Source organism: Zosterops lateralis, assembly GCF_965231275.1.
Source record: "Zosterops lateralis genome assembly, chromosome: 5".
In the NCBI taxonomy this organism is placed as follows: domain Eukaryota; kingdom Metazoa; phylum Chordata; class Aves; order Passeriformes; family Zosteropidae; genus Zosterops; species Zosterops lateralis.
Window position 1 is genome coordinate 2,122,845 of NC_139766.1, and position 24,358 is coordinate 2,147,202.

The 24,358-nt window shown below is 57.4% G+C and overlaps 1 protein-coding gene across 1 annotated transcript in view; it reads left to right on the forward strand.

Moving 5' to 3' along the window:
- Window positions 1–5,430: 5,430 nt before the first annotated feature.
- The window catches only part of ATP6V1B1 (ATPase H+ transporting V1 subunit B1), a 31,371-nt gene continuing 12,443 nt past the window's right edge, over window positions 5,431–24,358 (forward strand). Inside the window, exons 1-5 of the mRNA XM_083861301.1 lie at window positions 5,431–5,559; window positions 15,442–15,497; window positions 18,366–18,464; window positions 19,923–20,016; window positions 22,989–23,066. Coding sequence (XP_083717427.1) covers window positions 5,460–5,559; window positions 15,442–15,497; window positions 18,366–18,464; window positions 19,923–20,016; window positions 22,989–23,066 — 427 coding nt within the window. The 5' untranslated portion in view covers window positions 5,431–5,459. The remainder of the gene's footprint in view (window positions 5,560–15,441; window positions 15,498–18,365; window positions 18,465–19,922; window positions 20,017–22,988; window positions 23,067–24,358) is intronic.

Consider the following 24,358-nt stretch of genomic DNA (forward strand, 5'->3'; position numbering starts at 1 on the left):
TTGGTGACAAAAGGGACAGTTTGAGGTGTCCCCGCGGTGTCCCCGGGAGAAGAGCCGTGCCTCAGTTTCCCCGCTGAGTGTCCTGGTTGAGGTGACCGAGGTGACCTGGCGCTGCTCCCGTGGGATGTTTGTCCCCCGAGGGGGTTCCAGGGATGTCCCCAAGCCCGCTGGTTGTCCCCGTGATGGGGGGACACCCCCAAACACCGCCCTGACCCGTTTTGGGGTCGCCCTGACCCGTTTTGGGGCCACCCCGCCACATTTTGGGGTCGCCCCACCCCAACAAATCCCACAGGGGCTGTGGGTCACTGTCCCCACCCCCGCTGGGTGACAACAGTGACATCTGTCCCTCTGGGCCACCCAGGGGAGATTTTGTCACCCCCCAAATCCACTCTGGGGTGACACCGCGGTGACCCCGCCCTGACACTGCCACACGCCCCTTGTCACCTGTCACCTTGTCCCTTGTCACCAGGGTCCCTTCCTGGGGTCTCGCAGGGTGACAGTGGCTTCCTGAGGGGCTCGGGGGGATGAGGGTGGCCTTGGGGACATGGGGGGCTTTGTATGAGGTGGCCCTTGGGGACAGCGGGCTGTGGTGGGGTTGTCACCTTGATGGGACAACTGGGGTGGCATCACTTTGTCCAGGTGTCCTGTGGTGCCACCACCTTGTCCAGGACACCCTGCAATGTCACCACCTTGTCCAGGTGTCCCAAGGTGTCACCAACTCGCCCAGGACACCTTATGGTGTCATCACCTTGTCCAGGTGTCCCAGGATGCCACCACCTTGCCAGGACATCCTGAAGGTGTCACCACCTTGTCCAGGTGTCCCGAGATGTCACCACCTTGCCAGGACACCCTGAGGTGGCATCACCCAGTACCCCGAAGGCGTCACCACCTTACTCAGGTGTCCTGTGGTGTCACCAACTCACCCAGGACACCTTGTGGTGGCCTCACCTTGCCATCCCACCTTGCCCAGGGGTCCTGCAGTGTCACCACTTTGTCCAGGTGTCCCAGGATGTCACCACCTTGCCCAGGACACTCTGTGGTGGCATTACCCAGTACCCCACGGCGGCATCACCTGGTACCCGAGGGTGTCACCACCTTGTCCAGGTGTCCTGTGGTGTCACCACCTTGTCACCTTGTCCAGGTGTCTTGTGGTGGCACCACCTTGTCCAGGACACCCTGAGGTGACATCACCCAATACCCCAAGGTGTCACCACCTTGCCCAGGGGTCCTGCAGTGTCACCACCTTACTCAGGTGTCCTGTGGTGTCACCACCTTGCCCAGGGCACCCTGGGGTGTCACCACCTTGCCCAGGGCACCCTGGGGTGTCACCCCCCCCGCAGTGCCACCCACTCTGTCCCCTCCTCCTCCCTCGGGGACACGGTGACAGGAGCAGGGGGACACCCCGAGCCCCCTCCCCACACCCCCCACCCCCCAAACCCGCTGCCATCGGTTCGTTCATTAATTAATCAAAGTAATTAACACACACCCCCCCTGGGCCCCGCCAATTCCCAGGATTTTGCAGGGAAATATTTAAAATAAATGATTTTATGAGAAGCTTTTTGCTCTTTATTATTATTATTATTACTATTATTATTATTATTATTACTATTATTATTATTATTGTTGTTATTATTTTGCTTTTTTCCCTCCCCGTTTTTAGGGAATTTTTCATTTATGGCTCAGCTCCTTTTGGAGCGTTTTAAGGGGATGGGGCGGGGAAACTGAGGCAGGGAAGGGACAGGTGACAATCCCACTGGCACAGAATTGCCCCAACGATATTTGGGATTTTTTTTTTCATCCCCCTCATCCCTTAATTCACGTCGATTAAATTAAAATTCTGTTAATTCCCTTCATTTATGTCTATCCCGCCTCTCCAACCCCTGGAATTCTATCCCCCAACCTCACCCGAGCCTCGCTTGGATTATTTTTTTCTCTTCTTTTTTTTTTTTTTTTTTTCTCTTTTTTTTTTTTTTTTTTTTTTTTTTTTTTTTCCCAGCCTGACTCCACCCGGGGATTTTTCCAACCTGGAAAATTCCTGGACTCATCGGGAAGAACCTGGTGGAGAATTAACTCCACCCCAGACCCCTCAATCTTCGTGGCCGGAGGGGATTTGGGGACATTTTTTGGGGGAAAAACAAAGTCCCGGGGTTGAGTTTTGGGATGTGGGAATATCCTTGGGGTTTTCCTCCTTTTTCCCGTTTGATCCCAAAAGCTGCTCCTGCCAAAACCCCAAATCCCTCCCAAAGTTCCTTTCTCTGTCTCGGGGGGTTGGGGACAGTTTGGGGACACCTCCAGATTGTCCCTCGCCGTGCCAGGGGCTCCTCAGGTCGGGGATGATTGGAAAACCAACGGCTGGATGTAAAATTTTAAGAAAAAAAAAAAAAAAAAAAAAAAGAAAAAAGAAAAAAAAAAGTGTTGGGTTTTTTTTTTTGGGGGGGGGGGGTTGGGGGGTTTTTTGGTTTTTTTAATGGTTTCTAATCTTAATAAAAGTCACTTCCTGCCTCCTGCCTCCTCCTCCTGCTCCGTCCCCTGTGGGGTCCCCCAGCCCCGCTCCCGGTGTCACCGGTGACACCGCAGGGTGACATTTTTAAGGCCACCTTTGCCCGCTCTGCTCGGTCCTCAGAGCCCCCGACGAGCCGTGCGCCCCCTTTTTCCTGTCCCTACTCCTTATCCCTATTCCTTATCCCTTTTATTCATTTTTCCTTATCCTTTATCCCTATCCCCATCTCTTATCGCTGTCCCCCTATCCCTATCCCTATCCCCATCTCTGTCCCTTATTCCTTATTCCTTATCCCTATCCCTTATTCCTTATCCCTATTCTTATTCCCCATCCCTATCCTCATCTCTATCCCTTATCCCCATTCCTCACCCACTCCCTCTCCTCCCTATCCCATTCCCTATTCCCATCCCTATCCCTTATCTCTATCCCTTTCCTTATCTCCTACCCCTCGTCCCTCTCTCCCCTTGCCCGTCCCTATCCCTCCCTCTCTCCTTCTCCCTATCCCTCTCTTCCTATTCCTTATCCCTCCTCCTGTCCCGATCCCTTCCCTTATCTAATACCGTTATCCCTATTCCCTATCCCTTTTCCCTATCCCTTTTCCCTATCCCTGTTCCCTTTTCCCTATTCCCTATTTCACTATTTCCTATTCCCTATCCCTTTCCTTACCTCCTACCCCTTATTCCTGTTTTTTATCCCTCTCCCATTCCCCGTCCCCCTCTCTATCCTTATCCCTTTCCCTCTTCCTATTCCTTATCCTTCTCCGTCCCTGATCCCTTATCTCATACCCCTTATCCCATTCCCTATCCCTATCCCTTTCCTTATCCCATATCCTTTATCCCTGTCCTTTATCCCTATCCCATTCCCCATCTCTATCCCTTATCACTCTCCCTCTCCATATTCCCATCCCTGTCCCTTTCCTTATCTCACACTCCTTATCCCTATCCCTATCCCTATCCCTATCCCTATCCCTATCCCTGTCCCTATCCCTGTCCCTTTCTTATCTCACATTCCTTATCCCTGTTCTTTATTCCTATCGCTCTCCCCCTCTCTTCCTCTCCCTCTCTATCCATATTCCCATCCCTATCCTTTATCCCTATCTCTTTCCTTATCTCACACCCTTTATCCCATTCCAATTCCCATTCCCATTCCCATCGCTATTCCTTATCCCTTTCCCATTCCCTATCCCACTCCCACTCCCTCTCCCTATTCCCATCCCTATTTCTTATCCCTGTCCATTTCCTTATCTCCTACCCCTTATCCCATTCCCTTTATCCCATTCCCTCTCCCTTTCTCTATCCATATTCCCATATCTATTTCTTATCCCTATCCCTTCCCTTATCTCCTATCCCATATGCCATAAACCATATCCCACATCCCATATCCCACACCCCACATCCCATATCTCATATCCCACATTTTATATCCCATATCCCATATCCAATATCCCACATCCCATACCCCATATCCCACACCCCATATCCTATATCCCATATCCCATATCCCATACCCCATACCTCATACCCCATATCCTATATCCCATACCCCATATCCTATATCCCATACCCCATATCCCATACCCCATATCCTATATCCCATACCCCATATCCCATACCCCATATCCCACACCCCATATCCTATATCCCATACCCCATATCCTATATCCCATACCCCATATCCCATACCCCATATCCCACACCCCATATCCTATATCCCATATCCCACATCCCATACCCCATACCTCATACCCCATATCCTATATCCCATACCCCATATCCCACACCCCATATCCCACACCCCATATCCTATATCCCATATCCCACATCCCATACCCCATATCCCACACCCCATATCCTATATCCCATACCCCATATCCTATATCCCATACCCCATATCCCATACCCCATATCCCACACCCCATATCCTATATCCCATATCCCACATCCCATACCCCATACCTCATACCCCATATCCTATATCCCATACCCCATATCCCACACCCCATATCCCACACCCCATATCCTATATCCCATATCCCACATCCCATACCCCATATCCCACACCCCATATCCTATATCCCATACCCCATATCCTATATCCCATACCCCATATCCCATACCCCATATCCCACACCCCATATCCTATATCCCATATCCCACATCCCATACCCCATACCTCATACCCCATATCCTATATCCCATACCCCATATCCCACACCCCATATCCCACACCCCATATCCTATATCCCATATCCCACATCCCATACCCCATATCCCATACCCCATATCCTATATCCCATACCCCATATCCTATATCCCATACCCCATATCCCATATCCCATATCCCATACCCCATACCCCACACCCCATACCCCACACCCCATATCCCATACCCCACACCCCATATCCCACACCCCATACCCCACACCCCATACCCCACACCCCATATCCCATATCCCACATCCCATACCCCACGCCCCATATCCCATATCCCACATCTCATACCCCATATCCCATACCCCATACCCCACATCTCATACCCCATATCCCACACCCCATATCCCATACCCCATACCCCACATCCCATATCCCACACCCCATATCCCACATCCCACACCCCATATCCCACATCTCATACCCCATATCCCATATCCAATATCCCACATCCCATACCCCATATCCCACATCCCACATCCCATATCCCATACCCCATACCCTACATCCCACATCCCATACCCCACACCCTACATCCCATTCCCTGCCCCCATTCCCGGCCCGGCCGCTCCCTGCTCTCTCTGTTTACAGCCAACACGGGGCCACCTCTGCTGCCGGTGTCACCTTTGTCGCCGGTGTCGCGGGCGGGGCGGGACCGGCGGGGGCCGGGCCGGGGCTACAAAACCGGGCGGGACAGGGACAGGGACAGGGACAGGGACAGGGACAGGGACAGGGACAGGGACAGGGACATGGCCGCCACCAAGGTGACAGCAGCGGTGACAGAGCTGGCGGCCGCCCGCGAGCACGGGCTGGCGGTGACCCGCGACTTCCACAGCAACCCCCGGCTGAGTGAGTGGGGGACACCGAGGGGACACCGAGGGGACACCGAGGGGAGGGCGGTGGGGACATCCCTCTGTCCCCGAGCAGAGCGGTCGTGGTGGCAGCGACCAGGGGGTGACACCGGGCAGGAGTGTGTGGGTGGCACCGGGGCAGGTGAAGGGACAGGTAGGTGACACCGGGCCAGGGAAGGGTGACAAGGACGGGTGGGTGACGCCGGCTCAGGAAGGGACAGAGGGATAGCACTGGGACAGGCAGGGGTGACAGGGACTGGTGGGTGACACTGGGAGAGGCAGGGGTGACAGGGACTGGTGGGTGGCACTGGCTCAGGAAGGGACAGAGGGTGGCACTGGGACAGGTCTGGGTGACAGGAATGAGTGAGTGGCACAGGGACAGGCAGGGACGGGTGGGTGACACTGGGACAGGAAGGGACAGAGAGGTGACACTGGGACAGGCGGGGGTGACGGGGCTGGGTAGGTGACACTGGCTCAGGAAGGGACAGAGGGGTGGCACCGGCTCAGGAGGGGACAGAGAGGTGGCACTGGGACAGGTGGGGGTGACAGAAATGGGTGGGTGGCACTGGGACGGGAAGGGATGACAAGGCTGAGTGGGTGACACTGGGACAGGAAGGGACAGAGGGGTGGCACTGGGACAGGCAGGGGTGACAGGAATGGATGGGTGACACCGGCTCAGGAAGGGACAGAGGGGTGGCATTGGGACAGGTGGGGGTGACAGGAATGGGTGGGTGACACCGGCTCAGGAAGGGACAGAGGGGTGGCATTGGAACAGGTGGGGGTGACAGGAATGGATGGGTGACACCGGCTCAGGAAGGGACAGAGGGGTGGCACTGGGACAGGCAGGGTGGCACAGGGGCCACCTGTGTCCCTCGGAGGGCGGACAGGGGGACAGTGTGTCGCTGCCGGGCTGTCCCCTCCTGGCGACCGGGGAAGGTGTCCCCACCCTGGGGACACCCGTGGAGCGCTGTGGTGACACCACAGAGATGCCGAGCCGCTGTGTCCCCATCCCAGGGCGACATCGGGACACACCGGGGTGGACCATCCCCGTGTCACCTTGTCCCCAAACCCCCGCTTTGTCACCGAGCGCGTCCGTTGCGACCTTTGCTCTTTCCCTGCCAGGGAGTTTGGAGGAGTCACCTCCTTGAGGTGTCCCCTCCCTTTGTCCCCAACCGGGTGGCTCCGGGCTGGCACTGTCCCCTCCCGAGCCGAGCTGGCTCTGCCCGGCCACCCGCCGTGTTTGCTGTCAACAGCTGCCACCCTCGGGTGACACTCCTGCCCTTGGCTCGGGTGTCACCCGCCTGTCCCTTCGCCAGGAAAAAACCGCCCCGGTTTCTTCTCTCTGGTGGCGTTTGTCCCCCTCGAGGGACGCGTTTGTCCCTTTTCTGCTCAGCGCCGCCACCCGGGTGGGGACAAAGTCCTGTCCTCCCCTGGTGTGTCCCAATTCCTGTCTCCCGGTGTGTCCCTGTCACCCAGGTGGGGCAGCTGGAGGTGGGGACAGGCGGGTCCCCGCCCCCCAAAATCTTCTGGGAGGTGACAGGAAGGAGGTGGCACAGCTGGGGTGGGGTGGGGGGGGACCTGGCGGTGACATTGGGAGGGGTGGGGACACCCCCTGGATATGGGGGAGGGGCAGCATGGGCACCTGGGCTCAGGGGGGGTCACAGTTTGGGGTTCCAGTGTGGGGGTCCAGTTTGGGGTTCCAACTTAGGTTCCTCATTTGGGGTCACAGTGTGGGGTCACAGTGTGGTGTCCCAGTTTGGGGTGCCAGTTTGGGGTCACAGTTTGGGGTTCCAATTTAGGTTCCTCATTTGGGGTCCCAGTTTGGGGTTCCAATTTAGGTTCCTCATTTGGGGTCACAGTTTGGGGTCACAGTGTGGGGTTCCAGTTTAAGGTTTCAGTTTGGGGCCCAGGTTTAGGGTGCCAGTACAGGATCCCAGTTTAGGTTCCCAGTGTCAGTTCCCAGTTTGGGGTCCCAGTTTAGAGTTCAAGTTTGGGGTACCAGTTTAAGGTCTCAGTACAGGATCTCAGTAAAGGTTCCTGGTTTAAGGTCCCAGTTGAGGTTCCTGGTTTAGGGTCCCAGTTTGAGGTCCCAGTTTGGGGTACCAGCTTAGGGTCCCAGTTTGGGGTTGCATATTTGGGTCGCAGTTTAGGGTTCCAGTTTACAGTCCCATTTTAGGGTCTCAATTTGGGATTCCAGCTCGGGGTCCCAGCTTGGAGTGGCAGTTTAGGGTCACATTTTAGGGTCACAGTTTGCGGTCCCAGTTTAAGTTCCCAGTTTAGGTTCCCAGTTTGGGGTCCCAATTTAGGGTCCAGGTTTAAGGTCCCAGACAGGATCCCAGTTTGGAGTCCCAGTTTGGGGTTCCACTTTAGAGTCCCAGTTTAAGTTCCCAGTTTAGGTTGCCAGGTCGGGGTCCAATTCAGGGTCCCAGTGTGGGGTCCCAGTGTGGGGTCCCAGTGTGGGGTCCCAGTGTGGCACTGGGCACAGGAGCAATGTCACTGTCCACAGGCACAGCCCAGTGCCCGGAACTGGGAGAACTGGGAGGGTCACACAGGGCTGAGGGATGGAAGGAAGGAAGGAAGGAAGGAAGGAAGGAAGGAAGGAAGGAAGGAAGGAAGGAAGGAAGGAAGGAAGGAAGGAAGGAAGGAAGGAAGGAAGGAAGGAAGGAAGGAAGGAAGGAAGGAAGGAAGGAAGGAAGGAAGGAAGGAAGGAAGGATGGATGGATGGATGGACAGGGATGGATGATGAATGATGGATGGATGGACAGACAGATGGATGGATGATGGATGGACAAATGTATGGATGGATGGAACAGCCCATCAAAGTGACTTTGGCTGGACACTGCCACATCCCTGGTGTCCCCATCATCCCTGACACCCCATCACTCCACGCACGGGATGGTGCCTTTAGGAGACGGGCCTGGTGGCCTTTGGGACATGGGAAGCATCAGAAGAGGATCCAGGGACCCTCCCAAGCCTTGACCACCCTGCCCTGGGGGTCTGTGACCCCACTGTCCCACATCCCACAATTTTCCTCCTTCCCCCTTCCTCCTTAGGACCCATCCCCGCATTCCTCCTCTCCTCTCCTCTCCTCTCCTCTCCTCTCCTCTCCTCTCCTCTCCTCTCCTCTCCTCTCCTCTCCTCTCCTCTCCTCTCCTCTCCTCTCCTCTCCTCTCCTCTCCTCTCCTCTCCTCTCCTCTCCCCCCTGTTGTTTTTTTTATTATTATTTTTTCCACCAGCAAAACCCAAGGCGAGCCCGGTAATTTAATTTCCCTCTCTTTTTTTTTTGCTTTTCTTTTTATTGTTTCCCTTTTTTTTTTTTTTTTTCCTCTCTCTGGCTTCACGCTTGGCTGGGGCCGCCTTTTCTGGGGCTGCCCCTCCCATGGCTGTGCAGGTGTGTCTGGGAACCCTCGGCCGCCGGGCCCTAATTAGTGGCATAGAGTGTTAATCCCCCGCCGGGCTTTTCACGGCCCCTGCCAGGCCGGGGACAACCCCGCGGGGTTGACAGCGCGGCACAAAGTGACACAAGGGACAATGGGCAGGTTTGGAGGAGGCGGCCGAGGAGACTGGGGAGAGGAGGGGAGGAGGAAAAGGTCACTTTAGGGATGGTCGGAAAAGTCCCACAGGGTGGGCTCGGGGGGCTGGGAAGGGGATTCGTGGTGTGGGTTGTGGGATGTGGCAGATTTTTAGGGTTGGAAGTGGGAATTCTCTGAAATCTTAAAATCCTAGGATTAATTTGGGTTGGGAGGGGAGTTTAAATCCCGCCCGGTGACACCCCCAGGTTGCTCCAAGTGCCATCCCAGATAACCTTGGACACTTCCAGGGATGGGGGACACTTGGAATTAATCCTGGAATCAATTTGGGTCGGGAGGGGAGTTTAAATCCCGCCCGGTGACACCCCCAGGTTGCTCCAAGCCCCATCCCAGCTAACCTTGGACACTTCCAGGGATGGGGGATGCATCCAGCCCCATCCAGAGCCTTGTGCCAACGCCCTCTGCCCCTGCCCAGGGGTGCCAGGGGTGGGGCGCCCCCTCTGTGCCCACCAGGTGGGAGCTGGGGGACACTGGGGACCCTCCCTGTGCCCCAGGGGTGGCTCAGGGTCAGCTCTGGAGCTGCTGGGACAGCCCTGCAGCCACAGCTTTGCTCTGGGACGGAGGATTTGGGGGATTTGGGGGATTTGGGGGCTGTTTGTCTTCCTGTCTCTGCTCCAGGTGTGTCCTGAGCCATTCCCCAGCTCTGGAATTTGGGGTTTGGGCATCACTCGCTGCACACCCAGCCCAGAGGACGAGGTGATAAAAAAGGGGAACAGCTTCCTATTGAAAAAGGGGAGATTTGGATGGGATTTTGGGAAGAAAATCCTGTCTGGGAGGGTGAAAAGGAGCTGAAATTCCCAGAAAAACTGCGGCTGCTCGGTTGGACATTTGATATATAAACCCACCTGCACCGCTGGAACAGGACCCACCTTAAAACCCCTTCCACGACCCCCCAAACCCCCCTGGAGGGGGAGGCGGTGGCAAAGGAGCCCCCGGCGCACTTTAGAGGCGAGCCCTGGAGGGGCCGCGGGGGCTGCGGAGGGCAGGGCGGGCCAGCGGCTGCAATTAGCGGCGGGTGGAGCCGCCTCGGGTCCCCTTTTGTCACCGGGGGCCGCGGTCACCCCCGCGCCGAGGGGTCAGCGGGGCGTTGAGTGTCAGCGCTGACGGAGATGGCATCTGACAGCAGCTGTGAATTTGGGGCTGGGGGTGTGGAAAGGCCAGCTTGAAAGAGTTTTGTTTTTTTTTTTTTTTTTTTTTTTCTTCCCCTTTTCGCCCCTTGGTTTTCTCTCCCCCCCTCCCCGCCCCTGCCCGGCAGCCGCAGCCCACCCAGCCCGCCGCCAGTGCGGCTTCATTATCGCGGCTGCGGCTTTCCGGGGCTCGCCCCCTGCGCTCCTCGGCCTCCTCCTCCTCCTCTTCTTGTTCTTCTTCTCCTCCTCCTCCTCTTCTTCTTCTTTTTCTTCTCCTTCTCTTCCTCCTCTTCTTCTTTTTCTTCTTCTCTTCCTCCTCTTCTTCTTATTTTTCTTCTCTCCTCTTCCTCCTCCTCTTCTTGTTCTTCTCCTCCTCCTCTTCTTCTTTTTCTTCTCCTTCTCTTCCTCCTCCTCTCCTTCTTGTTCTTCTCCTCCTCATCTTCCTCCTCTTCTTCTTTTTCTTCTTCTCTTCCTCCTCCTCCTCTTCTTGTTCTTCTTTTTCTTCTCCTCCTCTTCTTGTTCTTCTCTCCTCTTCCTCCTCCTCTTCTTCTTGTTCTTCTCCTTCTCTTTTTCTTGTTCTACTTCTTCTCCTCCTTCTCCTCCTCTTCTTCCTCATCCTTCCCTCCCTCTTCTTTTTCTTCTTTTTCTTCTTTTTCTTCTTCTTTTTCCTTCTTCCTCTTCTTCTCTTTCTCGTCCTTCTTCACCTCTTCCATCTCTTCCTCCTCCCTCGTCATTGTCTTCTTTTTCTTTTCCTCTTCTTCTCCTCTTTGGTGTCCTTCTCCTTCTCCTCCTCTTCTTCATCTTCCCCTTGTCCCTCTTCTTCTTCCTCTACTTCCTCTTCTTCATTCTCCTCCTTCTTCTCCTTCTTCATTCTCCTCCTCCTTCTTCTCCTTTTTTCTTCCCCTCCTCCTTTTTATTCTTCTCGTACTTCATCTCTGCCTCTTCCTCCTCATTCTTATATTTTCCTTTTTCTCTTTTTCCTTTCCTTTCCTTTCCTTTCCTTTCCTTGTTTTCTTTTTCTTCCTCTCCTTTTTCTCCTTTTTTTTCTCCTTCCTTTTCTTTTTCTCCTCTTCCTCCTCACTCCCATCCCAACCCCTTTCCAGGCCATCCCGTGGCGTTGCTGTCACGATCTCCCCTCTGTCACGACAGGAGATCCCAGAACTGGGAATGGACAAAGGGCTGGAAGGATCCCTGGCAGTGTCCAAGGCCAGGCTGGACATTGGGGCTTGGAGACACCTGGGATGGTGGGAGTGATCCATGGATGGAATTGGATGGGATTTAAATCCATCCCAAACCATCCCATGATGTCCAGAAATCCCTGCCCATGGATGATGGATGGATGGATGATGGATGGTGGATGGATGGATGATGGATGGATGGATGGATGGATGGATGGATGGATGGATGGAGGGATGGATGGAGGGATGGATGGATGGATGGATGGATGGATGAGGGATGGATGAGGGATGGATGGATGGATGGATGGATGGATGGATGGATGATGGATGGATGGATGGATGGATGGATGGATGGATGGATGGATGATGGATGGATGGATGGATGGATGAGGGATGGATGAGGGATGGATGGATGGATGGATGGAGGGATGGAGGGATGGAGAGATGGATGGAGGGATGGATGGAGAGATGGATGGATGGAGGGATGGATGGATGATGGATGGATGATGGATAATGGATGGATGATGGAGGGATGGATGGATGATGGACAATGGACGGACAATGGATGGAGGGAGGGATGGATGATAGATAATGGATGGATGGATGATGGATGATGGATGGATGGATGATGGATGGATGGTGGATGGATGATGGATGGATGGATAATGGAGGGATGGAGGGATGGATGGATGATGGACAATGGATGAATTTCTTCATCACCCAAGACCTCGGCCCACGATCCGATGTCACCCCCATTGTCCCCAGTGCTTCCAGAGCCTCCCACACTCCCAATGGGAAAACCCATCCCAGCAGGAGCAGAGGACAGGCAGGACTGTCCCCAAGGGGGTGGCACCTCCTGGGACCGAACTGGACACCCCCATGCCGGGACAAGGGACACTCCCAATGTCCCTGTCCCATCTGGGTGGCTCTGGGGCTGCCGAGGGGACACGGGGCCAAAGAAATGATCCCAGAAACTCCAGCTGGGGGAAAGGGAAGTGGGAGAAATTCCAGGAAAGATCCCAGAAATTTCTGCCGAGGGAGAGGAAGAGGGAGAAATTCCAGAAAAGATCCCAGAAAATCCAGCCGAGGGAAGGAAAGAGGGAGAAGATGCAGAAAATATCCCAGAAACTCCAACCAGGGGAAGGGAAACCAGAGAAATTCCTGGAAAAAAATCCCAGAAATTCTATCCAGGGGAAGGGAAGAGGGAGAAATTCCAGAAAAGATCCCAGAAATTTCTGCCAAGTGAGGGGAAGAGGGAGAAATTCCAGAAAAGATCCCAGAAACTCCTGTCAGGGGAAAGGAAGTAGGAGAAAATCCAGAAAAAAAAAGCCAGAAATTCTATCCAGGGGAAGGGAAGAGGGAGAAATTCCAGAAAAGGTCCCAGAAATTCCAGCTGGGGTGAAGGGAAGAGGAAGAAATTCCAGAAAAGGTCCCAGAAACTCCTCTCAGGGGAAACGAAGTAGGAGAAATTCCGGAAAAAAAAATCCCAGAAATTCCTGCCGGGAGAAGGGAAGAGGGATAAATTTGGGAGGGGCGGGAAGGGAAATAAAAGGCCGGATGGTCACTTTGGGAATAAAAGGGGACAAAAGGCGGGGAGGGCGCTCCCGGGGCCGGAGGCTGAATGGGCGAGCAGCGGGAACCGGCCCTAATTGGGGCGAGGAAGAGAAGGCTAATTAGTTAATTAGCCCCCGGAGTGGGGCTGGGAGAACCTCGCGGTGGGGCTCGGCAAGGCCAAGGGCGGGAGGAGCTGGGATGGGGCACAAGGAAAAGGGTTGGGAAAAGGGGGATTTCTGTCCCTGTGCTCCACCTGCAGAGCTGCTCCAGCTCCAGGATCAAACTTCAGGAGGATCTGGAGCAAATCCAGAGCAGGTTCCAGAGCTGTGCCCAGGATTCTGCTCTGGAGCCAGGCCGGGAGAGCTGGGAATGTTCCCCTGGAGAAGGGAAAAGTGCAGGGAATGCTCCGAGTCCCTGAAGGGGAAAACTCCAGGAGAGCTGGAGAGGGACTGGGGCCAAGGGCTGCAGGGACAGGACACAGGGAATGGATCCCACTGGGAAAGGGGACATTGGGCTGGGATCTTGGGCAGGAATTGCTGGGAATGGAATTCCCACATTTGCTGGGGCTGCCCCTGGATCCCTGGGAATGTCCAAGGCCAGGTTGGATCCACCTGGGATGGTGGAAGGTTCCAGGGGGGTGGAATTCATGGATCTTTAAGGTCCTTCCCAACCCAAACCAGCCTGGAATTCCGTGATCCCACTGTAGAAATATCCAGGACCGCCGGCACTGCCCTGGCTGAGGGAAGGGGACACCCGAGTGTCCCCTTTGTGCCACGGGGGTGACCCCACGGTGGCCCCATGGGCTGTGACAAACCAGACCCATCCCCAGGAATGGAACCCCTGGGGCTGTCCCAGGCCGGGGCAGGGTGAGGGGGGGGACAATGGGGACAATGCCACCACCCCCGCAGGGACACCCAGGGAGCCCCACGCCCTCGGTGGGGGCCCTGCAGCTGGCCCGGCTCCGCTCGGATCCGATTAGGATCAGGTGGGAAGGGGAGGATGAAAGGGCCCGGCGGGGTCAGAGGGGCCGGGGCGGCCTCGGGGTTTGACACCTGAGACCGCAGGGCCCGCCCGGCCCCGGGGCTGATCCTGATCCTGATATTCCCGGGAGCTGATCCCGAGCCCGGTGTTCCCGGGAGCTGGTCCCAATCCTGGGGTTCCCAGAAGCTGATCCTGACACCGGCATTCCCGGGACCCGATCCCAATTCCTGCATTCCCGGGAGCTGATCCCAATTCCTGCATTCCCGGGACCTGATCCCAATTCCTGCATTCCCAGGATCTGATCCAAATTCCTGCATTCCAGGACCCGATCCCATCCCGGCATTCCCAGGATCTGATCCCAATTCCTGCATTCCCAGGATCTGATCCCAATTCCTGCATTCCAAGGATTCGATCCCAACCACAGCATTCCCAGGATCTGATCCCAATCCAGACATTCCCAGGATTTTATCCCAATTCTGGCATTCCCAGGATCCAATCCCCACACTGGCACTCCCAGGATTTTATCCCAATTCCTGCATTCCAGGATCTGACCCCAGCCCAGACATTCCCAGGATTTTATCCCAAATCCTGCATTCCAGGACCCGATCTGATCCCAGCATTCCCAGGGTCTGATCTGATCCCAGCATTCCCAGGTTCTGATCCCATCCTGGCATTCCCCGGATCTGATCCCAACTCCTGCATTCCAGGACTCGATCCCATCCCGGCATTCCCAGGGTCCAATCTGATCTCAGAATTCCCAGGATCTGATCCCATCCTGGAATTCCCAGGCCCAATCCAGACATTCCCAGGACCTGATCCCAACACCGGCATTCCCATGATCTGATCCCAATCCAGACATTCCCAGGATTTTATCCCAATTCTGGCATTCCCAGGATCCCAACCCCAACATTCCCAGGATCCGATCCCATCCTGGAATTCCCTGGATCTGATCCCAGCCCCGACATTCCCAGGATCTGATCCCAATCCCGGCATTCCCGGGATTTTCTGCCTCTCCCCGGCTCCATCCCCGCTTGTCACCGCTGTCACTCTGTCACCACCTGTCCCCCTCATTCCCCACCCCGATGCCACCCCCGCTGTGTCCCCAAGGCCACCAAGGTCCCCCCAGCCCCGCGGGGCCTTTGGGAAGTGTCCCCACGTCCCACCGGGATCCTCGGGCAGGGGGGACACTTGTCCTGCTGGCCCTGGTGGCACTGCCAGCTGTGACATGTGGGGACACCTCCAGGAGGTGACACAACCCCTGAAGCCACCACTGGGTGACAATTCCTGCAGGACAGAGACTCCGAGTGTCACCTGGGGTGTCACTGGGACAGGGATAGGACACTGGGACAGGACATGGGACACTGGGACAGGACATGGGACACAGCAAGGGACAGGATTTGGGGGTGGCACCCACGGGTGGCCCTGGGGACTGACGTGTCACCTTCCCCAGCCTACAGGACAGTGTGTGGTGTCAACGGGCCGCTGGTGGTGCTGGACAATGTCAAGGTAGGACATTTGGGTGACACGGGGACAGCTGGGCGGTGTCACCTGGGGCTGCCTGGGGACCTCAGTGATGAGGGTGCAGGGAGGGGAGAGTGTCACCTGTCCCCTGTCCCATCCCTCCTGTCACCTGTCCCTGTCCCCAGGGCTGTCCCCATTCCCTGTCCCGTCCCTCTGTCCCTTGTCCCCTGTGCTGTCCCCAGGGCTGTCCCTTGTCCCCTGCGCTGTCCCCAGGGCTGTCCCCTCCTCTCCAGGGTCCGAGCTCCCTCCTCTGGACGCGGCGGGCAGCAGAGCCCTGTCCCCGCCCGCACGGGCGGGTGGCGTGTCCCCATGTCCCCGTGTCCCCATGTCCCCATGTTCCCGTGTCACCGCGCGGGTGGCGTGTGCACCGACACGGGGACACTGGGGACACGGGGGACATTGGGGACACGGGGGACATTGGGGACACGGGGGACTTTCCGTGGGATGAGCACCCTGTAGCCCATGTCCCATGTCTCTGCCCGAACTCAGCCCTGTCCCCTGTGTCTCCGTCCCCTGTGTCCCCGTCCCCTGTGGCCCTGTCCCCTGTGGCCCCGTCCCCTGTGGCCCTGTCCCCTGTGTCCCCGTCCCCTGTGGCCCTGTCCCCTGTGGCCCCGTCCCCTGTGGCCCTGTCCCCTGTGTCCCCGTCCCCTGTGGCCCTGTCCCCTGTCCCTCTGGCCACCTCTGCCTCCTGTGCCCCATCCCCTGTCCCCTTTCCCAGCTCCACCTCCTGTCCCCCTACCCAAGCTCTGTCCCCTGTCCCCATGCCCAATTCTGTCTTCTGTCCCTTGTCCCCTGTCCCCTTTCTCAGCTCGGTCCCGTGTCCCCTGCCCAAGCTCTGTCCCTTGTCCCCTGTCCCTTTTCTCTTGTCCCCTGTCCCCTTTCCCAGTTCTGTCGCCTGTCCCCTGCCCAAGCTCTGTCCCTTGTCCCCTGTCCCTTTTCTCTTGTCCCCTGTCCCCTTTCCCAGTTCTGTCGCCTGTCCCCTGCTCAAGCTCTGTCCCTTGTCCCCTGTCCCTCATCCTCTGTCCCCTTTCTCAGCTTTGTCCCCTGCCCCCTGTCCTCCATCCTCTGTCCCCCTGTCCCTTTCCCAGCTCAGTCCCCTGTCCCCTGTCCCCCATCCCCTGTCCCCTTTCCTGGTTCAGTCCCCCATCCCCTGTCCCCCATCCCCTGTCCCCCATCCCCTGTCCCCCATCCCCTGTCCCTTTCCCAGCTCAGTCCCTTGTCCCCATCCCCTGTCCCTTTCCCAGCTCAGTCCCTTGTCCCCTGTCCCCCATCCCCTGTCCCTTTCCCAGCTCAGTCCCTTGTCCCCTGTCCCCATCCCCTGTCCCCTCCCCCAGCCCGCAGGGTCCCTGCTCTGAGCGGGGCCGCTCCACCCCCCCCCTTGGTGTCCCCTCGGTGTCCCCCTCCCTGTCCCTGTCCCTGCCCCCCGCTCTCCTGGGTGGCCCCGGGCCACCTGCGTGACCCCCGGAGGGCTTTTGTCACCCGGTGTCGCCCTTTCCTTGGCTGCCGTCATTAATTAATTAATTAAGAAATATCTTAATTAAGGGCTTTCCCTCGGTTTTGCCGCCCTTTATCCAAAGGGTTTTATCCAAAGGAATTAAAGCTCAAAGTTCGGGGGGATGGAGCCGGGGAGGAGGAGGAGGAGGAGGAGGAGGAGGAGGAGGAGGAGGTTGAGGATGAAGATGAGGAGGAGGAGAGGAGGATGAGGAGGAGGAGGATGAAGATGAGGATAAGGAGGATGAGGAAGATGAAGGTGAGGAGGGGAAGAGAAGGAGGATGAAGATGAGGAGGAGGATGAAGAGCATTATGATGATGAGGAGGATTATGATGAGGAAGAGGAAGAGGAGAAGGAGGAGGATGAAGATGAACGTGAGGAGGATGAAGATGAGAAGGAGGCTGAGGAGGATGAGGAGGATGAAGATGAGGAGGAAGAGGAGAAGGAGGATGAAGAGGAGGAGGAGGAGGAAGGCGATGATGACGAGGAGGAAGATTATGATGAGGAAGAGGAGAAGGAAGAGGGTGAAGATGAGGATGAGGAGGATGAAGATGATGAGGAGGAGGAAGAGGAGGAGGAAGATGATGATGATGAGGAGGAGGATTATGATGAGGAAGAGGAGGAGGATGAAGATGAGGAGGATGAAGACGAGGAGGAGGAGGAAGAGGATGATTATGGGAAGAGGAGGATGAGGATGAGGAGAAGGAGGAGGATGAAGATGAACATGAGGAGGATGAGGGGGATGAAGATAAGGAGGAAGAGGAGAAGGAGGATGAAGAGGAGGAAGATGATGGTGATGAGGAGGAAGGTGATGATGAGGAGGAGGATTATGATGAGGAAGAGGAGAAGGAGGAGGATGAGGAGAAGGAAGATGAGGAGGATGAGGAAGAGGAGGATGAGGAGGACCCTGAGCGTGCTGGCCAGCAGCGACATTGGCCATTGTCCCCCCAGAGCAGGACGTGTCCCCTCAACACAAAGTCCCCTCCTGGCGGTGTCCCCATGAGTGCCACTAGGAGGTGGTGACATCCTGTGGCTCTGGCTGTGACAACGTTTGTTGTCACCTGCTTGGGAGCGGGAAAACCGCCTCGACAGCGGGGAAACTGAGGCACGGAGCAGTGCCAGCTCCAGGATGGGACAGCGACAGGGACAGTGACAGGGACAGGCAGTGCCACCCCCCGCCACCCCCTGTCCCCTCCCCTCAGGGTTGTCCCCTTCAGGATCAGAGAGAGGGAAACTGAGGCAGCACCAGCGGCGCAGGCAGGGCTGAGGGGGGACAGGGACGGGCTGAGGGGGGACAGGGACGGGCTGAGGGGACAGAGGGGACAATGCCACCCCACGTGGCCCTGTCGCTGTCCCCACAGTTCGCCCAGTACGCCGAGATCGTCAACTTCACTCTGCCCAACGGCACCACCCGCAGCGGGCAGGTCCTGGAGGTGATGGGCTCCAAGGCCATCGTCCAGGTGGGTGACACGGGGACAAGGGACATGGGGGACATGGGGACATTGAGACATGGGAGCATGGGGACATTGGGACATGAGGGCGCAGGGACACGGGGAAATGGGGACACAGGGACAAGGGGGCATGGGGGCATGGTGACACAGGGACACAGCCAGACAGCGACACGAGGACAGGGAGACATGGCCACACAGGGACATGGGGACATGGGGACACGAGGACACGGGGACAGGCGGGCGCTGAGCGGGCCGAGGCCCTGTCCCAGGGCTCTGTCCCAGGGCTCTGTCCCCCTCCAGTGGTGGCTGTCGGGCTCGTGTCCCTGTGCTCCCAAGAGGCGGGGCTGGTGTCCTGGGACAGTGTCCTGGGACAAATGTCCTCGGACTGGTGGCAGTGTCCAGGGACAGGGGACAGTGCCCCGAGATGGTCACGAGTGTCCTGGGGTGGTCAGGGATGTCTTGGGACAGGGGACAGTGTCCCAGGATGGTCAGGGGTGTCCTGGGATATTTAGGGATGTCCTGGGACAGGTGACAGTGTCCTGGGACAGGTGACAGTGTCCTGGGGTGGTCAGGGGTGTCCTTGGACAGGTGACAGTGTCCTGGGACAGATGACAGTGTCCTGGGAGAGGTGGCAGTGTCCTGGGGTGGTCAGGGGTGTCCTGGGACAGGTGACAGTGTTCTGGGACAGGTGACAGTGTCCTGGGTCAGGGGTGTCCTGGGACAGGTGACAGTGTCCTGGGGTGGTCGGGGTGTCCTTGGACAGGTGACAGTGTTCTGGGACAGGTGACAGTGTCCTGGAGTGGTCAGGGGTGTCCTGGGACAGGTGACAGTGTCCTGGGGTGGTCAGGGGTGTCCTGGCACAGGCCATGTCCCCTCACCCCAAAACCCCACACAGACCCCCCCATCCTCCATCCCTGGCCCCCGCTGCCACCACCCCACAAAGCCACCAGCCCTGTTTGGGGACATCAGCACCTGCCGGGGTGTCCCCAAACCTCCAGCCCCGGGGCTGACTGGGCTCAAATCCCTCCTAATTAACCCTGACCCCCCAAAAATCCCTCCTAATTAACCCGGACCCCCCAAAAATCGCCACCTGCGCCTCGGGGATGCCCTTTTAATCCTATTAGGGAGCCGGGCGGGGGGAAGAGAGGGGGGGAAAGGGATAAAAGAAGAAAAAAATGAGGATTTTTGCAGCCTCAGCGTTGTTGGGGGCTCCGAGCGCCACCTGTCACCTCCCCCTTGTCCCAGGGGCCACCCGGCTCTAATTAAAGCGGGTTAATTAACGCCAACCATGTCAAATATTATCCTGATCAAAAAGGATTTCCCTCCTTGGGTGCGACGTTCACCGTCCCACCCCTCCAAAAAAAACAAAATCCCCCCCAAAGCCCCCCCTGTCCCCTCCCGGGAGGGGGTTTGGGGTCACTCCCCTCCCCAAATCCCTTAATTAACGGGTGTTAATTGGCCGAGCAGGTGTTTGAAGGCACGTCCGGCATCGATGCCAAGGCGACAACGTGCGAGTTCACGGGGGACATCCTGCGCACGCCCGTGTCCGAGGACATGCTGGGTGAGCACGGGTGGAGCCCCAATTTTGGGGGGTTTTGGGGGGTTTTGGGGGGTTTTGGGGGTTTTGGGGTTCGGGTTGTGCGGTTGGGAGTGTCCCCGGGTCACCTCGGAGGGGGGATGGTGGCCTGAGGGAGGGGTGGGGTTCTGCCCGTGTGTTGTCACCGCATCCCTGGAGGTGTCACCCCATCCCTGGAGGTGTCACCCCACCCCTGGCAGTGTCACCCCATTCCTGGAGGTGTCACCCCATTCCTGATAGTGTCACCACATTCCTAGAGATATCACCCCATCCCTGACAATGTCACCCTATTCCCAGAGGTGTCACCCCATCTCTGATAGTGTCACCCCACCCCTGACAATGTCGCCCCATCCCTGGAAGTGACATCCCACCCCTGGCGGTGTCACTCCATCCCTGGAGGTGTCACTGCACCCCTGACAGTGTCACCCCATCCCTGGAAGTGACATCCTATCCCTGGCGGTGTCACCCCATTTCTGGAAGTGTTACTCCACCCCTGACAATGTCACCCTATTCTCGGAGATGTCACACCATGCCCAGAGATGTCACCCCATCCCTGGCAGTGTCACCGCACCGCTGGCGGTATCACCCCATTTCTGACAGTGTCACCCCATTTCTGGAAGGGACATCCCACCCCTGGCGGTGTCACCCCATCCTTGACAGTGTCACCCCATCCCTGACAGTGTCACCCCATCTCTGATAGTGTCCCCCCACCCCTGACAACGTCACCCTATTCCCGGAGGTGTCACCCCACTCCTGGCAGTGTCACCCTATCCCTGACAGTGTCACCTCATTTCTGACAGTGTCACCCCATCTCTGGAAGGGACATCCCACCCCTGGCGGTGTCACCCCATCCCTGACAGTGTCACCCCATCCCTGGAAGTGACATCCCATTCCTAGAGGTGTCACCTCATCCCTGCAAGTGTCACTCCATCCCTAAAGGGATCACTAAACGATGTCACCCCATCCCTGACAGTGTCACCCCATCCCTGACAGTGTCGCCCCATTTCTGATGGTCTCACGCCATCCCTGATGGTGTCACCCCATCTCTGACGGTGTCACCGCACCCCTGACAATGTCACCCTATTCCCGGAGGTGTCACCCCATCCCTGGCAGTGTCACCCCACCCCTGCCGGTGTCCCAGGCCAGCCTGGACAGCCCTTGAAGCCACCTGGGACATCACAAAGTGTCCCCACGGCAGGGAGGTGACACCCATGGGACTTCAGATCCCTTTCTCCCTCCCACAACCACTCTGGGGTCCAGCTCAGATCCCCCCCAAACCCCCCAAACCCCCCGGGGGTCACTCGGGGTCGGGGGTGGGGGGGGTGGCCCTGTCCCTTGGGTGACCGCTTGTCCCCCGCCATCCCCTCCCGGTCCCTCAAAGGGCACCGCAAAGGGCGGGCGGGCCCCCCCCCCCGTGTCCCCCGCCCTCGGTGTCCCCCGGGAGTCGCCGCTGCGGTGGCCGCTGACCTTTCGCGCTCGGCGCTCGGCGCTGCCATCAGCCTGATGCGCTGTGACACCGCTGACGTGTCCCCCGCGTCCCCGCGGAGAGAGGGGGAGCGTGGCCTTGTCGCCGATCGATGTCGCCGCTCCTCTCTGCGAGGCGGTCGATGAGGCTGAGAGGGAGCGGCGAGGCCGGGTCACCTCCCTGGGGACGGTTTTGGGGAGGGGGGAAAGGGGAGGTTGGTGGCACCCGGCTCAGCCAGGAGATGGGGACTGCGGGAGGGACGGGGATGGGGACAGGGGGACATGGGGACAGGATGATGGGGACATGGGGACACAGGGATGGGGGACAGAGAGAAGGGGACATGGGGACAGAGGGACAGGGGGATGGGGACAAGGGAACAGGGAGATGGGGATGTGGGATACAGGAACAGAGGGATGGGGGTGATGGGGACATGGGGACACGGAGACAGGGGGATGGGGACATGGGGACACAGGGACAGGGGGATGGGGACATGAGGACAGGGTGATGGAGGTGGATGGGGACATGGTGACAGGGTGATGAGGATATGGGGACACAGGGACAGGAGGATGGGGATGTGGGGACAGGGGACGGGGACAAGGGGACAGGGGGGTGGGGATGGAGGGATACAGGGACAGGGGGATGGGGGTGATGGGGACATGGTGACATAGGGACACGGGGACAGGGCACTGAGGACACAGGGACACAGGGACATGGTAATGGGGGTGATGGGGACATGGGGACAAGATGATAGAGGTGATGGGGCCACAGTGACACAGAGACAGGGGGATGGGGATATGGGGACACAGGGACATGGGGATGGGGACAAGGTGCTGTCCCCTGTGCCTGTATGGGGGTCTCAGTGCCACCCCCTGCCCAGGCGTTGAGGGATCCCAAAGGGGAGGTGATGGGGACGTGGGGACAGGGTGATGGGAGTGATGGAGACATGGGGACATGGTGATGGGGACATGGGGACACAGATACAGGGTGATGGGGACACAGGGACATAGGGACAGGGTGATGGGGACTTGGGGACAGGGTGATGGAAGTGCCTGGGGACATGGGGCAGGGCAATGGGGTGGTGGGAACACAGGAACATGGGGACAGGGTGATGGGGACATAGGGGACAAGGTAATGGAGGTGATGGAGACATGGGGACAGGGTGATGGAGGTGACTGAGGACATGCAGACAGGGGGATGGAGGGGACACGGGGACAGGCTGGCTGATGGAAGTGGCTGGGGACATGGAGGGGACATGGAGGGGACATGGGGCTCTTGTCCCCATGTGCCGGCATCTTCCTGCCACAGGGGCTGCGGTGTCACCCAGCCAAGAGGTGACATTTCCTGTCCCACACCCACAGCTCCCCGGTCCCTGTGTCCCCTCTGGGGGTGGGTGGGGTGTCCCAGGATGGGGACCGTGCCCCAGGGCCATGGGACCTGCAGGTGCCACCCCCGGTTGTGGCCTCAGGCAGGGACAGTCCCTCTGTCCCCACAGGCCGGGTGTTCAACGGCTCCGCCAAACCCATCGACAGCGGCCCCCCAGTGATGGCCGAGGACTTCCTGGACATCAACGGTGACAGCTCCGGACGGGCGGGAATGTGGGAGGGCTTGGGGAGGGCCTGGAAATGGGGAGTGACCCCGTGCCCTGATGGCTACAGTGTCCCTGTGGTGTCACCACAGCCCTCCATCCACTCACTGATCATCCATCCATCATCCATCCACTCATTGATCATCCATCCATCATCCATCCACTCATTGATCATCCCTCATCCATCCCTCATCCATCCCTCATCCATCCCTCATCCATCCCTCATCCATCCATCCATCCATCCATCCATCCTCCATCCATCCATCCATCCATCCTCCATCCATCCATCCATCCCTCCATCCATCCATCCATCCATCCATCCTCCATCCATCCATCCCTCATCCATCCCTCCATCCATCCATCCCTCATCCATCCCTCCATCCATCCATCATCCATCCATCCATCCATCCTCCATCCATCCATCCATCCTCCATCCATCCATCCCTCATCCATCCCTCCATCCATCCATCATCCATCCATCCATCCCTCATCCATCCATCCATCATCCATCCATCCATCCATCCCTCATCCATCCATCCATCCATCCATCCATCCATCATCCATCATCCATCATCCATCATCCATCCCTCCATCCATCATCCATCCATCCATCATCCATCCATCCATCCATCCATCCATCCATCCATCCTCCATCCATCCATCATCCATCCCTCATCCATCCATCATCCATCCATCATCCATCCATCCATCCATCCATCATCCATCCTCCATCCCTCCATCCCTCCATCCATCCATCCATCCCTCCATCCATCCCTCCATCCATCCATCCATCCCTCCATCCATCCCTCCATCCATCCATCCATCATCCATCATCCATCATCCATCCCTCCATCCATCATCCATCATCCATCCATCCATCCATCCATCCATCCATCCATCCATCATCCATCATCCATCATCCATCCATCCATCCATCCATCCATCCATCATCCATCATCCATCATCCATCCATCCATCCATCCATCCATCCATCATCCATCATCCATCCATCCATCCATCCATCCATCATCCATCATCCATCCATCATCCATCCATCCATCATCCATCATCCATCCATCCATCCATCCATCCATCCATCCTCCATCCATCCATCATCCATCCCTCATCCATCCATCATCCATCCCTCATCCATCCATCCATCCATCCATCATCCATCCATCCATCATCCATCATCCATCCATCATCCATCCATCCATCATCCATTATCCATCCATCCATCCCTCATCCATCCATCCATCCATCCATCCATCCATCCA